At 39.3% G+C, this 16,280-nt stretch overlaps 1 protein-coding gene across 30 annotated transcripts in view; it reads left to right on the top strand.

Annotated features, from left to right (window-relative positions):
- The window catches only part of Cast (calpastatin), a 133,694-nt gene that overhangs the window by 67,255 nt on the left and 50,159 nt on the right, over positions 1–16,280 (top strand). For 11 of the 30 annotated variants that reach the window (XM_087180932.1, XM_087180923.1, XM_004841708.4 and 8 more), the window contains 6 exons: positions 3,110–3,166; positions 7,354–7,419; positions 8,038–8,073; positions 9,421–9,477; positions 9,885–9,998; positions 11,142–11,225. In XM_087180932.1, coding sequence (XP_087037058.1) covers positions 3,110–3,166; positions 7,354–7,419; positions 8,038–8,073; positions 9,421–9,477; positions 9,885–9,998; positions 11,142–11,225 — 414 coding nt within the window. The remainder of the gene's footprint in view (positions 1–3,109; positions 3,167–7,353; positions 7,420–8,037; positions 8,074–9,420; positions 9,478–9,884; positions 9,999–11,141; positions 11,226–16,280) is intronic. The other 19 variants (XM_087180939.1, XM_087180930.1, XM_087180934.1 and 16 more) reach the window with 5 other exon arrangements.

The following is a 16,280-nucleotide window of genomic DNA, read 5'->3' as shown; positions in this document are numbered from 1 at the left end:
TGATGTGTATTTATCTCACTGGACTCAACTCCTGCAGGGCCATGGTTTTATCTTATTCACTATGTATTCTCAACCCCTAGCTCATTGCTTAAAAAAAATTGTTGAATGGAGAGTGACTCACATTTAGGCACTTTTGCCTGCTCCTTGTTCCTACGACTCATGTCTTAATTACAATTTAGAAATGATTGATATTTCTCTGGATATTAAGGAATTTGCCTGGACCCTTTGGGAGGGAAAGTACCATAACAGCTGAACTTTGGTCTAAATTACAGTGCTGATTGCTTAGAGATATTTTGTTGCATATGAACACTGACGATGGTGAGTTAAAATCTGGCAGCCCAGTGATGTTAGCAGGAGCAGCTGAATGAGAGGCATGGCAGTAGATGGCCACAAAATGGTCCAAGACGCAGCTCAGAGGGTCCTTGACCATGGACTTCCCCTCCTGGCCTTCTGCCTGGATAATGCCCCTTTATCCTTCGGTCACCATGTGACCTGCACATCCTCAGCATCCCCTGTCATAGGCATCCCTCACACTAACTAGCTCTGGTTCCCTAATCTGTGTTTTCATGGAGCCCATGGCTTTGTTTCTGCAGCAAGTAATTAGTGGAGTGATTTTTTACCATCATCTCCTACCAGTTGATACCTTTACAAGGGCAGGAACATGCCCAACATCTAGCACAGAATTTGACAGAAACTGTGATCTGGATAAATGCATATGGAGCCAGTAGATTGTGGTGAACCTTGAACATGAGTCACCTTCCTCATCTGTTTAAAACCTGTGTACTAAAGGTTATTGCTAAGATTCATCCTCTTCAAAACTCAATGGATTAACTTTCCACAGTTTTTTACTTTATTGTAATAGTTATTCATACCTATCATTAGCAGTTCAAACCAAGAATTTAAAATGGAATTGTATTCATTCAGTTCAGAGGTAACAGGTAAAACTATTTGTGATTACCAATAGAACAAAAATTGAACAAGCTACGAGAAGCTGGAGTTGAATGGGTTAGCAGTGGAGTAGGATCATTACCCTTGTTTCCAGTCCCCATGAATCAGCCTTCATATTCCAGTTTCAAAATGCTTCATACTTTGTATGGGACAAACTTTTATGGCGGAATCTGTACTGAGAACAGCCTCGGCTAGATTCCCACTGCAACTTGTTCTGTACTTATACATAGCTATTTCATGTACAGATTTTACTGTCCTTGGTTGGCCTTTCAAAGTTCTTTATAGAATTTCAGGCTCACTTCCAGGTATTTTTTAATAAAGTAATAAGGTAGTATGGGCAATTCAAGCCTATATGATTTTATGAATGTTTTAATAAATTTGGGTGCTTAAAATATATTAATGTTTACCTAGAGGTTTTCAGTTTAAACAGCACTTTCATGAGAAATGTTTGGCTTCTATGATGGTTTTATATGATTGTGGTGAATCCTTGAACAAGTGGGATTAACAAAGTGGAACTTCTTGAGTTTGGATGGAAATTTGTACAACTAATTTTAATCTCAAGGAAATAGGGGGGCTTCATATTTTTCCCCATTAATTTAATTTAATGGCAGGGAAAATCTACCTTGGTACATCTTCCAGTTCTTTATCCCAAAGAGAATATGAGAGAGGCTGATACAGTGAGCAGAGGTTTGGAGTTAGCTGGGGGTGGGGGATGCATGTGTGCGCGCGCGGGTGTGTTGGTGTGTCTAAGAGCACATGAGTTTGGCAAGGGTGTGCCTGATTGGTGCCTGAGGGTGCTCAGGATTAGGTCAGTTCATTTAGCTGTGGAAAAACCAGTGTTATAAAACTGTATCTGTAAATCATGGTAATTTGACTGTAATCATCAGTATATTCCACATTGACTGAGATCTATGCAGAAGGTGGTTTGGTCATAGGCCATCGATTGTACTGGCTTTATGCAATCACCTTGAGTGTCGGGTGGGGGAGGGTAAGGGAGGAGCAGAGATGGGCTTATGCTGCCTCCTGACTCAGATCTGCAGTGGCTTGGGGCCAGGAATTAGAGACAGAGTGAAGTCCACATTATAGGCTTTTCTGAGTATTGTTGGCAGGGCAGCAGCTGTTTACTGACAGCCGGGTGATTAAGAAGGCACCTCCGGCCAGATGGAATTCCTGGGCTAAGGCCTAACGGACTCAAATGTGAAGGAGGTTTAAGCGAGCCTGGGTAGGAATTGGCAAAGAAGATACTGTCTACTTACTATCAACCAGATAGGTTACTGTCAATCAAGACAGGTTAGTTCTAGAATAGTACTGTACTCAGTATCATGGAAGGACCCACAGGCACTGGTATTCGTTACCATGGCTTAGGTAATTAGATTGCAGGACTCCACCCCCCGAGTCCCTAAGAAGGGTGTTCCTTGGTTACTTCTATTACCACGCATTATTTCCCCCTCTCGGGGGAAGACCCGATATAAGACATAATGCAGCACGATTTCCTCTGCACCCTGTCCCTCAGCATTTTCTTACATAACTGAAAGGACAATTCCTGCTCCTCAAGTCTATTTCCTGAAGTTTGTCCTTGTCCTTTATGTTTTGCATAATATGTTATAATAGTATGCTAGTAATTTAATAAACAATGTGTCAAACATTTTACGCACATTATTGCGAATTCTTACAGACCTGCAAAATGAACATTATTGGCCCATTTTATTAATCAAGAAAATAGCTCACATTCACAAAGATAGTAATGGATTTAAACAAAATTCTGTCATTTTAAAGTCCATTTTTCTTTAAAAAAATTAACAATAGTTATACTAATATTTACCAAGCTGTTGTGTACCATACAATGTCTTATACTAAACTTGCAAGGTCAGTGTTATCTACTGAAGCACAGTTGAGGGTGACACACTAGAGATCAGAAAATTTAAGTAACTTGCCAATATTATGTAGTGAAAATAGAACCCAAATTTGAACTCATCTGATCTCATTACAAAAACTTTCACCCACCGGGCAACACCATTTAGTGGATTTTTGTGGTTGTAATGCTATAAACTAGGTAAAACCAAGGTGAGGAGTTAAGGGCTAGGTGGTATAGATGAGCTTAGGACAATGTAGATCGTAGGTTAAATACGCTCAAAATCTCTCCTTTTTTTTTTCTTTTTAGATGTCAGCCTCTGGAGCAACTAGCAAGCCTTCCAGTATGAATCCCACAGAGACTAAGGTATGAAGAGCCTTCGAGAGTCACCCTGGGTGAATGCTACTTTAAGTTGATTATATTGTAGTTTGATTTGTGAGCAAGTCAAATATGTACACTAATTGTTGACAGGTGAGTTGGTATCCTAGGAAGTTTACATCATGGAAGTGAACATTTTCTTCCCAGATTTGGGGGTTCTATGGAAATTCAGCCTTCCTTCTAATGTTTACCTTGAACCCCACCCATGGACATCAATATTGTTTTAGAATATTTAAAAAGGGGTAGACACCTGGAGTGGTTGGAGCTTTTTGTTTGTTGTCCTTGTCTTAAGTTTTTGAATTGAAAATAATCTATCTGAGTACATTTCTCTGGACCTAAATTCTTAATTTCTTGATAAGATTTTATTATTTTTCTGGACACTTAAATATAAAAACAAGAAAAGTTACATGAAATCGGTATAGAAACAAGTGAAATACACTGGTTCTTTTAGCTGCCTTTTGAAATTTCTGAATTTGTGTCATGAAGGGTACCAGTGTATTAGCAAACATTTGTCGAGTTCTATTTGGGGTTTATTCTTGTAATTAATTATTGCTTGGAATTTTAGAAGAAAAATAAAAGGGTATCCTCTATTGGGATTGTCATGTAGGGTAAGTCTAGTTCTGTCAGTTGGCTGAAGTTACCTTACACCCTCCTTTATTGTGTCTCAAACTCTATTTCTTGTGAATATTTCAAGGTATAGGTTAAATAGGGAACATTTTTAAAATGCTTTCAACCCATAAATCAGTATTCTTTAGTGCCTTTAAGAAGCATTCCAGCTTCATTATTATTAGATTGCCTGTTTAAAGTGTTTAAAACTAAAATTCTGATTGCAACTCAAGTTGTTTGTATGTCAGGCCTGTTGTATCTTGAGGGTCCACTGTACTGGGAATTTGCTTCAGGACAGTGTTTGTTTGCTTTCTGTCTTCCATGTTACTTCCCCATCCCAGGGGACGTAGCTCGATAACTTAGCCCTGCCAGGAATCCTGTGGTTTCCTCCTGAACTACAATATTACAATATCTGAAAACACATTTATCTAGGCTCTTATAAATATCATTAGTATTTTCTTTAATTTTTAAATTTATTTAAATTTGGAATTGTACTTTAACATTTTATACTTATATTAATTTCTTAATGTTTTCAAAATATACATTAAATGACCTATGGTTATTCTATTAGCTGTCATGATTTATTTATATCAAGCTTCATCTTTAAAAAGTCCTGTTATTTTTGCAATGCTAGGGCTCAAACCAAGGGCCTTGCACATGTTAGGCAAATACTTTATCACTGAGCTACATCTCCCACCTCCCCCACCTGCAGTTCTATCTTAATCATACAATAACTTTAAAAGACTACAGGAGAAGCTTCTATAGAACAAAATTCTCGTTGAACTTACAACCCATGAAAATTAAAAATAAAAGATAAAAAGGAGAGCTAGAAATATAGTATTTCCTTTCTATTCTTTTGGTTCACTTCTAACCTCTTGCCTGAGTCTAATTGCCTGTTTGTCAGCATGAATAAGCACTGGCTTATTTCAGGTGTGCCAATTTTTAGAGCAAGAGTCAGCAAATTGTGAAGGAATCATGAAATATTAATCACAAGGATTCTGGGCAGACCTAGGAAGCCAGGGTAAGGGAGGAAAGTAGGAGACAGAAAAGAGGGAGACACAAAAATAAAATGCACATGATGAAGTGTCACCAATGGCTGACTTAGGATGACTTCTGGCCTCAATTCTCTTTGCTTGGTGCATTTCAGTTATACTATTGTCATCAATCATCCTCCGGCCTCCAATTGGAGGTTTTTATGAGTTCGAGCTGGATGAGTTTATGTCCCTGAATATTTTGAGCTTTCAGAGAAAAGGTGCCAATTGAAGACAAATCTTTGTCTTATTCTATACCTTCAAAATAAAAGGCTATCACTGAAGAGAGATGATGTGTCTAGATCAGTGTTCTGTGTCCCTTGTCCCTGGAACATTAGAACGGGTATTCACATTCAAGTGTAAAATGGAAGGTTTCTAATCACTGAAATCCCTGAGAGACTGTGTATTGTGGACACTGGAGCCAGATGGCTGGACTTGGAATCCTGGTTCTATACTAGCTGTGGTAGTAGACAATTTGCTTTGGTTTTCTTATCTGTACAATTTGAAGGGAAATGATAGCAGCACTCTTTCACAAGAATGAATAAGAAAACAAATGTATAGTGAGCCGTTCCTGTCCTGCAGCAAATTCCCAGTACAGTGGACCCTCGAGTTACAACCGGCCTGACATATGAACAACTTGAGCTGCAGTCAGAGTTTTAGTTTTAATTTATGAACAAAGTCTTGAGTTATGACCCGAATGCCAGCTGCTTATGGTTCCAGATGGTCTCAGATACAAATTTAACCCTTAAAGAGTTCTGGAAGGAACATTACAACATCCTTTCCTGTGTGGAGTTAAATAAGAAATCCTGGGCCAATGTCTTTCTAAGGACACTGAGATCTGCCTGGATCCAAGAGAGACTTTGAAGGCTGTGTAGAGGATTCTAAGCCTTCAATTGACCAACTTGAGTTACAACCCACCCTTGGAAATGAATTGAGTTCATAAATCAAGGATCAACTGTATGAGTTGGCTGTTGGCCAATGCAGGAAAGACAGTGCATGCAGAGCAGGGCATGACCCACCTCCATCACAGGTCATCTTGGGAAAATATTTTATTTCTTTAACCTCAATCTGTCATCTGCAAGTTAGGTATAATAATAATAACAACAACAACAACAACAATAATAGTAATAGTCCCATAAGGTTATTAGGAGTACTAAGTGAATTGGCACAGGTAAAGCTCAAAAGAGCCCCTAGTGATTAATAAGCTCTGGTTATTATTTGTCACTATCATTATGTTCAGTATCGCCACTTCCAAAAATAAAGTGATTACTGATTTAAATGCATGTTGTATTATCAGGTGCTTATGTGTGTAAGCGTGCATTCTTTTTTTTTTTGGTACCGGGGATCGAACTTGGATCCTTCCACTTACAAGGCAGGCGGCGGAACCACTGAGCTAAATCCCCGGCCCCTATTCTTAATTTTAATATAAAATTTGCCCATGCAAAATCTTGATTGCCAAATTATAAATTGGAAGCCATTAATAGATTCAAACCACTACAATACCAGCTGGCTTATTTCCCTTGTTAACCATTTAATAAATTGTATTTGCATGAACTCAGAAATAGAAAAAGAATCTATAAACAGAGTGGCACAAATAGAAGCTCATTAACAAGGATGCAGTGTGAAAGGATTCCAAATCTAAAATTTCTTTAAAAACATTTCTTTGATCACGAAGTTTTGTTTCTCCCCTAAAACAGTGTGTGTTGTTATGACAAGGAGTCATTACGTGAGGAAGCATATATCTGCATATTGAAAAACAAGACATAATAAATTAAGAGAATATTTGACATTAGCCTCTTCAGATAATAAAATAAAAAATAGAAGTTTGTCCTTATACCATCAAGTAGAAAAGAGAGAAAGAAATTGTAGAAAGTACCAGGCCTAATTTGTAATCTTTTCTTTTGAAAAAAATTCTTAAAAGGTTTTGTCAAGTGTTACTCCTGATTTTCTATCTTTCCCACATCAACAATGGATCCATGTTTCTATGGAATTATCTTTTTTTGCATAGGTAACTTGTAGCTGAGTAAAATGGTGTAAAATACTAAAGATCCTACACTGAAACCAGTTTTTCATAAACATTCTTAAAACTTTAGATTAGATCTCTACACTCTGAACTGTGACATGTACAATAAAATCCATGCCCTAAATATTTGCAAAATTGTTTAAAGATTATGTTGGCAGAATTTCAGAAAACTTTTGACACCTATGATTATTTGATCATAGCCAAACACTGGGAATGTAGGCTGAAAAAACTTATTGCTCAAACAGCCTTTACACCAAGAAGGAAAGGAAAGAAATTAAAAATTAATTTTATTAATGGAAATTTCTTTTGGAAAAATGTAAACCCAAATTGAAATATTTTGGGGGAGCCTTAGAATTTGTATGCCTACAACTTCTTAGAGTCATATACACATGCATTAGTGGATGCAATAGGTAAGTAGACTGGATCTTGACATAAGCATTTAAGCTCTCTTTATATATGTCCTTATTTACCTGTCAAAAAATAAAATTACACTTGGGGCTTTGCTCTTACATTAGGCAATTCCAATCAGCAAACAGATGGAAGGACCACATCCTCCTAACAAGAAAAGACACAAAAAACAGGTGATATGGTTCACTGTACTAGGACATCACATCGCTGCTTACTAATGGTCACTTCAGCTGCTCAGCACTCGCTAATAAAAGCAGCTCATAGTTTTCTGCAATGCTTTGATTCCATCATGGTCTTTCTGTAGCCTACATACCCATCAATAACATTCTGGCACTAAAAATGTATTTCACTGCTATCTGTGCCCTCGAGATTGTCACCATCCCATTGTTGGATATTTTCTAATCAAAATCACTGGCAAGAACTTCACGGATTAAAAAGACCCTGTTAGTGATTTTGAAACAGGATCCTTCCTTGACTTTGAAGGATGGGGACCTTTGTGTTGCTTTTGTGTTTGCACACTGTTAATAGTGATCTTTCTTACTTTTGACACATATAGCAAGAAATAAGATACAAACTGCCATGTGAATAGTAAGAGCAGAATATTAGTGTGCTTAAGTGTTTATCTCAGGAGTTACAATTTGCAAAATATAATAAACAACTCCAAAATTATATTTATAATATCAAAATCATCTTTAAAGCTTACTTAATTGAAGAGATTCTTTTATAGTCTTTGTAAACTATGTCCATATTTTCCTTCTTCCTCCTCCTTTTCCTCCTTCTTTTTAATTTAGGCTGTAAAAACAGAACCTGAGAAGTCACAGTCAAAGGTAAGTGATTTAAGTCTTCTAGTAACTTATTTGGATTCTTTTAAATAAAAATTAGTAGCCTGTTTCCTATACTGGTGCGCTGGTATAGGGATTTTTCAACTAATTAACTTTGGACTACCTTTTTGAATGTGATTGTGATATATATGTATATTGTTATAACACTAAATCCATATATAGTTAAAGTAAAATATAGTATTTTACAGACAAAACAATATATTTCAGAAGACACTTTGGCCTAATCTCAATATTTTTAAAGTGAAGTAATTGTTAAAAATAAAACAAGAGAAACGAGGGAGAATAAACAAAGAATAGTGAGTACCCAATTACAGTTCCACTGAGACACCGGCATGATGAGTCTGCTGAATCAGGCACTTAGATGAATCTTTTCTAAGAGACCAACTGGGTTATTCTGCATGGTCTTCGTGGTTATCAGTTACTCAGGGAACAGTGCTTGCTGTCCTTGGTTTCTTTTGCTATGCTTATTCATGACTGTCCAGAGAGGAAGTCATTCTACCTGCACATGAGAGCAGATCCCGGAGTGTCTGAGAGCAGTTTCTCTTTGATAAAATTTTGTATTTTATTTGTTCAAGTGCTTAAACAAATAGATAAGACCAAAGAATTTCCCATAGGAAAGTACGGAGGTGCTTTGGGCTAAAGTACTTTAAGTACTGGTGAGTGTGGCATTAGGGATCAAAGGTGAGGATTACCGGAACTTGTAGAAGGCCTCCTGGTGGCCCCTGACGACCATAGCTGCATAGTGGATCCTAGAGTGAAGAATTTAGCAGCCAGGTGGAAATTGTCTTTTAGTCTTCATTTAAATGCTTTTGGTTATCTACCAAATCTCAAGTAAAGTAGGTCTCTAGTAATATGATCTTCCTACCTGTAGTAAAGCAAAAAAACCCCTGAAAATCAGTAAATTGAAGAAACTACTGCATTTTTCATCACTCATAAAGGTTTTTTTTTTTTCCAAAATTAATCTCTAGAATGGGATCTCTGGTCAACAAACCTAGTTGCCCTGATCATTTGATGTATTTGTAGTTAGACTTGTAGTTGCAAGCTTATGTGCAGGAATTATGAAAAACAGCTAGTAACTTTGAAAAACCTCTATTTGAGAACACCTTTCTAAGTGTTCCATTTTCCATTATTGCTCTATTACTGGAGACTGGTGGTAGGGTTACTGTTGACCAGAAAACACATGTCTACTCAAATCCCAAACAACTGCACCACAGTGAGCTTTTCCTGAGAGAGACAGTGATTTAATTGAAATTTTTATTTTTGAGCCTTTTTGGAAACAGGAAAACATTGGACTCCACTGTAACTGGACTTTTAATCTTTTAAAATTAACAGTTATCTGTGGTTCATGAAAAAAAGTCCCAAGAAGAAAAGCCAAAGGAGCATGTAGAGGTAATGGTTATCATTAAGACTTGATATTATAAGGTTACTTTTTTTGTTAAAGTGTAATTACAAACTCATTATTTGAGGGTAATTCTGAGTCTGGATGGCTAAATATTTGGGGTGTTTTCAGCTAAAATGGTCCCACCATGTGGCAATAGCAATGTTTACAATTTACTCAGGTGATTCTTGCCAAATTTTCTGGGGAGGAATTGCAGTATTTCAAATTTTGTATCTAAAGTAAACTTTATCACATTTATATCACACTAATTCCAATTCACACAATGAAAATCACATGAGCACAGCTATTATAAATGGCTCTTATTCTATAAAGAAAAGTATCCATATTGTGCTGAAAATACCATTATATTAACAATGTTTTTGTTTGTGTGTATGTGCATGTAAATATGTGCTTTTAGCCAAAAAGCCTACCCCAGCATGCATCAGATGTAGGAAGCAAACCTGCTCATAGTGAAAAAGCAGCCTCTAGATCTAAGGAACAGCTGACATCAGAAAAGTCAACAGAACCAAAGGTAAATGAAGCAGGTTCATAGATATGAAAACACTATCCTCAACTAGCCATTAAGACTTGGTTTCCCAGTCTACATTGCAGTGCATAGTTGGATCTATGGGGATATGCTGAATACATATTTGTACTGTAATGATTTGGTGCTGTTATTTTATTGGTTTTCCAAATAGTCTTGTCACAACTTGGGCTTATGGAGGGCCTGAAAAGGGCATTAGACAGGCTTAGCAAAAGGACTGTCAAACTTTCTCCCACTGACCAGTGGTGACAGCCACGACTACCAGGCAGCAGGTTCTGGTGTCTCCCAAACAGGGGACTTTGAACCTCTCTTACCTGGGCTAGGGTTTCATTCATTATCTTCTGTTTTTTATTTTCTTTCCATTTTATTTTTTTCAGACAGGGCATTGGTAGTTGCCCAGTCTGACTCAAGCAATCCTCCTGTATCAGCCTCCTGAGTATAGCTGAGTCTACAGGAGCACATCACCTGCACCTGCTTCCTTAAATAAAAGTTGAAGGTTTTTAGAGTCTTGTAGAAAACATGAACTTATAAAGGCAAAAAAAAAAGAAATTTATTTCATAATTTTAAAGTTAATGGTAGTCAGCTTTTAAAGGAATAAATATCTAAGAGTAGAAATTTTTGAGAGCACTTAGAAGATAATAGCTAGAACTAACTACTTCATCATATGTTTTATGCCAGAGATCACAAATTTGAAACTTACCAGTTAAATGCAGCCATATGTGTATTTGTTTGATTTACAATATTGTTCAAATATCTTCAATTAGTTACCAGAAATTGAGGTTTAGAGTATTTCATATAAAACTCCAATTTGTAGCTTTTCTTGAAAAATCAGAGTAAGGGTAATAATGAAATCACACAGCAATAATCAACTAGAGCCATGACACCTAGCATATATGTTCCAGTTTACCCCTGTGCCTGCCTGGCCTGATTCACCTACTTGTGGGACCTGTATATGCGCTGTAGGCTCTGAGTTCAGCTTTGGAGGTGCCCAGCATTGCAGCATGGGCAGTAGTAGTTAGTAAATGTCCAGGTGGGTAAACTGGCAGGTCTGTGTGACATTTGAAACTCTTGTTCTTGGCAGTAGTCATTCAGAGATATTTAGTCTTGTCAATCTTTTCTCCCCACTGGCAGACTAAATCACAAGCCACTGTTTCTGTGGAGAGAAAGAGTGCTGTTGCTGGGGTGGCTGCAACTTCTGGCAAACCAAATGACAAGGTGAGCATGCAATCATAAATGTCAGCGTCAGTGCTTCTCAGGAGTCTTTTATAAGAAATATATACTTAGATAACCTGCCATTTGGTAAGAGTGAATGGGGTTTATACGTGAACGTTTATGAAGAAGAGCATGCATTTAAGAGATATAAAGTGAACAAGATACTAGCAAATGACTACAAAATTCATATATTCAATAAACCCTTAACTGAACACCTGCAATATATAAGGCCCGGTATCAATGCTAAGGAAATTAAAAGGTGAGCTGATTCAGATCCTGCCTTCCTGATGTATTAGGTATGAAATAAAGCACATGAAATTTCCATGAGTATCTGAAAAAGCATTACTCTCAGCTTTCAATGTTGACACCAACTATCTTGTTACTGTTAAATCACAAACATTCACTATAGCATTATGATGAATTGATATGGGAGGTTTTGAGAGGAGACATGGAAAATATGCAAGGGTGTGTGTACTGTGCTGGCTCCTTCCTAGCAGGCCTTCCTTGGAGCCTTAAATGCTAGGCTGGGTGTGTGAACAGAGAAGGATCCCGTCTTTTCTACCTGTAGTAGGACAGAGATAGCTATCACTTCAGGGGATACATGATCATTTTGAAGCTACAGGTGAACAACTGAAACAGTCATGAGAATTTGGAAATAATTGTTTTTAAAAAACAGAATGTGTTTTTTATATTCCTGCTTCTCAAAATGAGGACAGTGCAGGCTAAACCATAAGAAGACATAGGAGAAAATTTTGACAAATCTTTCTTTCTTTTGAAACAATCACAGTGCTTTAAACAGGCTATGAACTACAGCAAGATAGTAGATCTGATCAACACTATTTAACAGAGAAGAATCAGGGACAAAGAAAAACAAAATGCAAGTTCCAGCAACATCCAAAGCACAAGAATACCACACAAAGTTCTCTTACTTTAATCATTTCGGTTTCACTGATAACACAGGCTAACTTATATCCATCATTAAACTTCAAATTTTGATTGCATTTTAAAGTTTGTTTTGACATACTTAGTGCTGTACCTTAAATCCATCTATTTTCAAACCATTTCATTTAAATAGTCTTTACTGGTACAAGACAATAATATATATCCTTTGGGTGAGGACGAGGGGTGAAAAAAGTATGCCAGTGATCTGTTACAAGAAGAAAATATGTTTAAGTTGGGTGCTTCTATTTAGAAGTTGTGTTTTAACTCCATAGGAGAGCTGCATGAGCTTGGATAAAAATTATGTGGCTTGTCTCCTAAAATCTGAGGGGAAAAATGATGTTTCAAAGAAGAATGGAGAGATTTTGTCTGATTCAGGGAGTGGACAAAGCTTTGAGAGTGTAGACTTCCTCAGAGTTAAGCATGGAAGGGCAGCTAGGATGAAAGGCTCACACATGCTTCAAGGTATTGAAAAGTTTCCACGTGTTCTGGCCACAAAGTGCATTCCAGTGCAGGTGAAGCTTGGGAAGCTGAATGCTGGGGCTGAAAGACAGGTTAAGGCTGCCCTGAAGAATGCTAAGTTGCGTTTCTAGCAGGCAGAGGTAGGAAGGTGAAAGGTTGCTTGGTCAAGTGCTGTTTTAGTAGTTCCGTGTGTCATAGTTTAGCTGAAATTGGAGCTGAAATGGAATAAGAAAGTGAGGAGTTATACAAGAGGCACTGCAGAGGTAAAACTTTCAGGCTTTAGGAAGTAGTTGGCCATAGTGGGTAAGGGCAAAGTAAAATCTAAGATAACTTGGGCTTTGGAATCTGAACTGTTTGCAATTCCAATGTAAGGCAGGGGAAAGAAGATGCTGCCTAGGGGGTGACAGCAAGGATGAGTGTCTCTGAATTGATACTGGAGAAAAATAGGTACCTGAGGTGGGAGCAAAAGATAAAGTGTGACGTGGGAGGATAATTGAAAGAAAACCTAGCTAGACCAAAATCTAGTCCTTAGGAGGTTCGTGTGGGGAAAATGGACCACTCCTGGATCATGGCTCCCTCCCTCAGCCCCAGCCCAAGCTAACATGCCATCTTGGGAGAGGATCCCTGAGTGAGGCAGCTGCCCTTCCATGACAGGCTGCTGAAGGAACAGACTCGCACTCACCCTGACCTCCCAACTGGGTAAGGCAAGTGAGACATGCAACCTGGGATTCAGAGAAAATGGAAGCAGGAGAACAGAGTAGAACAAAATGCCACACTTTTGCGTACTGTAAACAATAGCGCAGTAGCACCTGGAGCAGTGGGACTGTGTGTGGGGAGAGAGAAGGCTTACTCAACACTGAAAAACATGTCACCTGTCCCCCACACAGCGTGGAAGTGCTGTGTTTGTGGACATCCAGCTTGCTACCCGTGATTGTGGTTGTGCTTCCTGCGAGTGCTCCCAGCACCTCCTAAGTGGGGACTATAGAATGCAGGGAGACTGAGGCTATGACAGATCTCATTAGTTCAGCAGGGCAGGGCATGGGAGTGGATGGCTCTACCCCCATGTTGCAGTGGGACAGTCCATTTTCCAGTGACCATTTAAATGGTTAGGGGACAGGGTTTTGTGGGGGCCACAGATTTGGTCATGGCTTTGCCCAGTGCCTCGTTTTGCCACATCACAAGAATGGCCCAGGGGGTTTGCTTTTGCTTGAGTAATTGGCCTGACCAGAATGCAGAGTATTGTTGTGAGAAGCAGGCTTATTGGATGCTTTTTGGAGACCTTTCTGTAAGGTTCTCAGTTTTAATAAACCCTGAAAGCAGTGGTCAAGAGATCAGCTATAGGGGTTTGAGGACCATCCACTTTTTTTCTTTTTTTAGCTTTGTCCTAATGTCAAGGGGCTGCCTAGGAAACAAAGTAAGTCTTGAGAGAAAGTTGTCCCTTGGCTGAAGAGGGATTTAAGCAGGTGTAAACTTTTAGTGCCTTTGTGAGTTGGGCCACAAACTGGGCAAGGCTTTTGGTGGGGGATCTTGATAGAGTTTTGGAGTTTGTTATAAAGTTGATAGATTTAATGGAGGTCCTTTCTAGACTAGTGAGAATCTATTGGATAAAGTATTGGTGTCTTTCCCAATCTGTGACTCATGGGCTCATGGCTGCATTTAGGGTCCTGTATAGGAACAGTAACTGTCCTGGAGTCTTTGTGATTATTTTTGGTGTGAGCCTCATTGGTTATGTGGCAGTCATCATCCAAACTCAATGTCTGTCTTCAGGGAAAAGAGTGGTGGTGAGAGTGATATGAATGTGAGGGTTTAGATGTAAAGGGTAGAGGGGTTTTGGGTTGGGAGCTCCACAGACTCAATGGGAGTGGTCTGTTGGGGGGAAGACGGGGTTACAGATGATGAAGGAGGGGGCAGAAGGCATGAAGGGGGAGATTTGTTTGTGGAGCTTTTGTGACAGGAAGAGTTATTATCTATTGTGAGGTAGAGCAGAATAAATAGCAAGAAGGACAAGAGAGGAGGGTGAAAAGGGCCTGGAGACAGGAGACCTCTTGCCACTTGCTGCTTCTCCACAAGTAGTTATCAAAGTCATGGATAAGTTGAACATCAAACATACTGAATTCAGGCCATTAGCTTTAGGCCAGGCTGTGAGGGAATAAAATAAGAGATGTTTGGGCTGAAGGTCTCCCTTCAGACCAAGGAGTGAGAGATTTTTGGGAAAGCAGCCTAGAGAGGAATTGGCTGGAATTTGAGAAATTTGGGAGCCCGTGGTCCCAAAGAGAATGGCCAGGGGTCTGTAGCTTCTTTCAGGGTGTCCCCTGGACAAGACTAGGGACCTGGACTGATTCTGTAGTGGCCTGGCTACATCGGAGGAGGGGGAGGTGGTTTCCTGAGAGATTGGGTAGGTGTCCCCACTTCAGTCTCTAGGAAGTCCCCGTGGACCCATGAGGGTTGGGGCAGCTGACCTGCGCTTTCTTAGGCATCAAGGGGACAAAGGGGCTGCTCTTAAACCAGTTCCAGGCTTGTCTAGATGAGGCCAGTGCCTGGGCATGTGGGAAGCAGGAAATGACAAATGGCTTCCTCTTGTGCTGCAAGTTCTTTTTAGAAAGGAGAACTTAAACAGTAGAGAATGTGGAGCAGAAAATAAAGAGTAGGAGCAATGACACACTGAGATGGCTTCTTGGCTACGAGCTGGTTAGTATAACTAGCTGGTTAGCATGAAATCCCAACCAGGTCGCCAGGAGTAGCAAGATGACCCAGCTGAGTGCCAAGGCTGGCACAATTCCCATGAACTTCCTTATGCTGTATAAGGTTCTAAATCAGTGACTCTGCCTGGAGAGGTGCCCAGAGGTTCCGCCATGCCCAAGTGTTGCCTTCCCTCCCCGGGCAGGTTGTCCTTTGGAGGCACTAGACACTCAACAGTCACCATCCAGAAACCCTTTCCAGTTGGCTTCTCAAGGTCCAGGGAAAAACTCCAGAAATTCATCTGTGCATGAGTGTGGCTTTGCTTCCCCAGTCAGGTAGTACTTCGGAGGTACCAAATGCTCAACAGTCATCATCCTGGATTCCATTCCATTCGGGTCTTCAACCTTGGTGGGAGCCGTGGAGAGCAAGGAGAAGGGAGGACATAGATCATCCCCTTCTTATCCCTGTATAGGCCACCAAATGTAAGAAATAGAAGGAGAGAGAAAGAAAAACTTGCAGCAAAGTCAAGCTTTATTTAGGATATAGACCTGAGAGGGCCCATTGGCTCTAAAGTGCCAAAAGCAGCTCCCTCTTACAGAGTAAGGGTTTATAGGTGTTAAAGGGAATGAGGAAGTTAAGGGTCTTATATTCTTGGGATCAAGTCTTTGAGTCTGTGGTGACTGGTCCATCTTGTGTTTGTGCAATGTTTCCTATTCCAGAAGCTGAACACCCCTTGATCTGGAATGTCTTGTACAGTAAACAGATTTAATGGGCTTCACAATTTGGGGTAAAAGAACATGAACAAGGGTCACAACTCATGGGAAAATGTCCACTGGCTTTTCCTTTCATACACTGGGTTAATGCTATAACAACTGTGTAAAGGTTTTAATTTCATTTCTGTTTTTATGTTGGTTATTGTAGTTATCTGTTTCCTTGTGTGTTTGTTTGACTTGAGTCATATAGGTTGTTATTTGTCTG

The sequence above is a fragment of the Heterocephalus glaber genome, unplaced genomic scaffold (genome assembly GCF_053883595.1).
Source record: "Heterocephalus glaber isolate CG9 unplaced genomic scaffold, H.glaber_assembly_v1.0 deba00001465, whole genome shotgun sequence".
NCBI classification, from domain to species: domain Eukaryota; kingdom Metazoa; phylum Chordata; class Mammalia; order Rodentia; family Bathyergidae; genus Heterocephalus; species Heterocephalus glaber.
The sequence above is the reverse complement of the archived record's forward strand: the minus strand, read 5'-3'. Positions and strand labels throughout refer to the sequence as shown.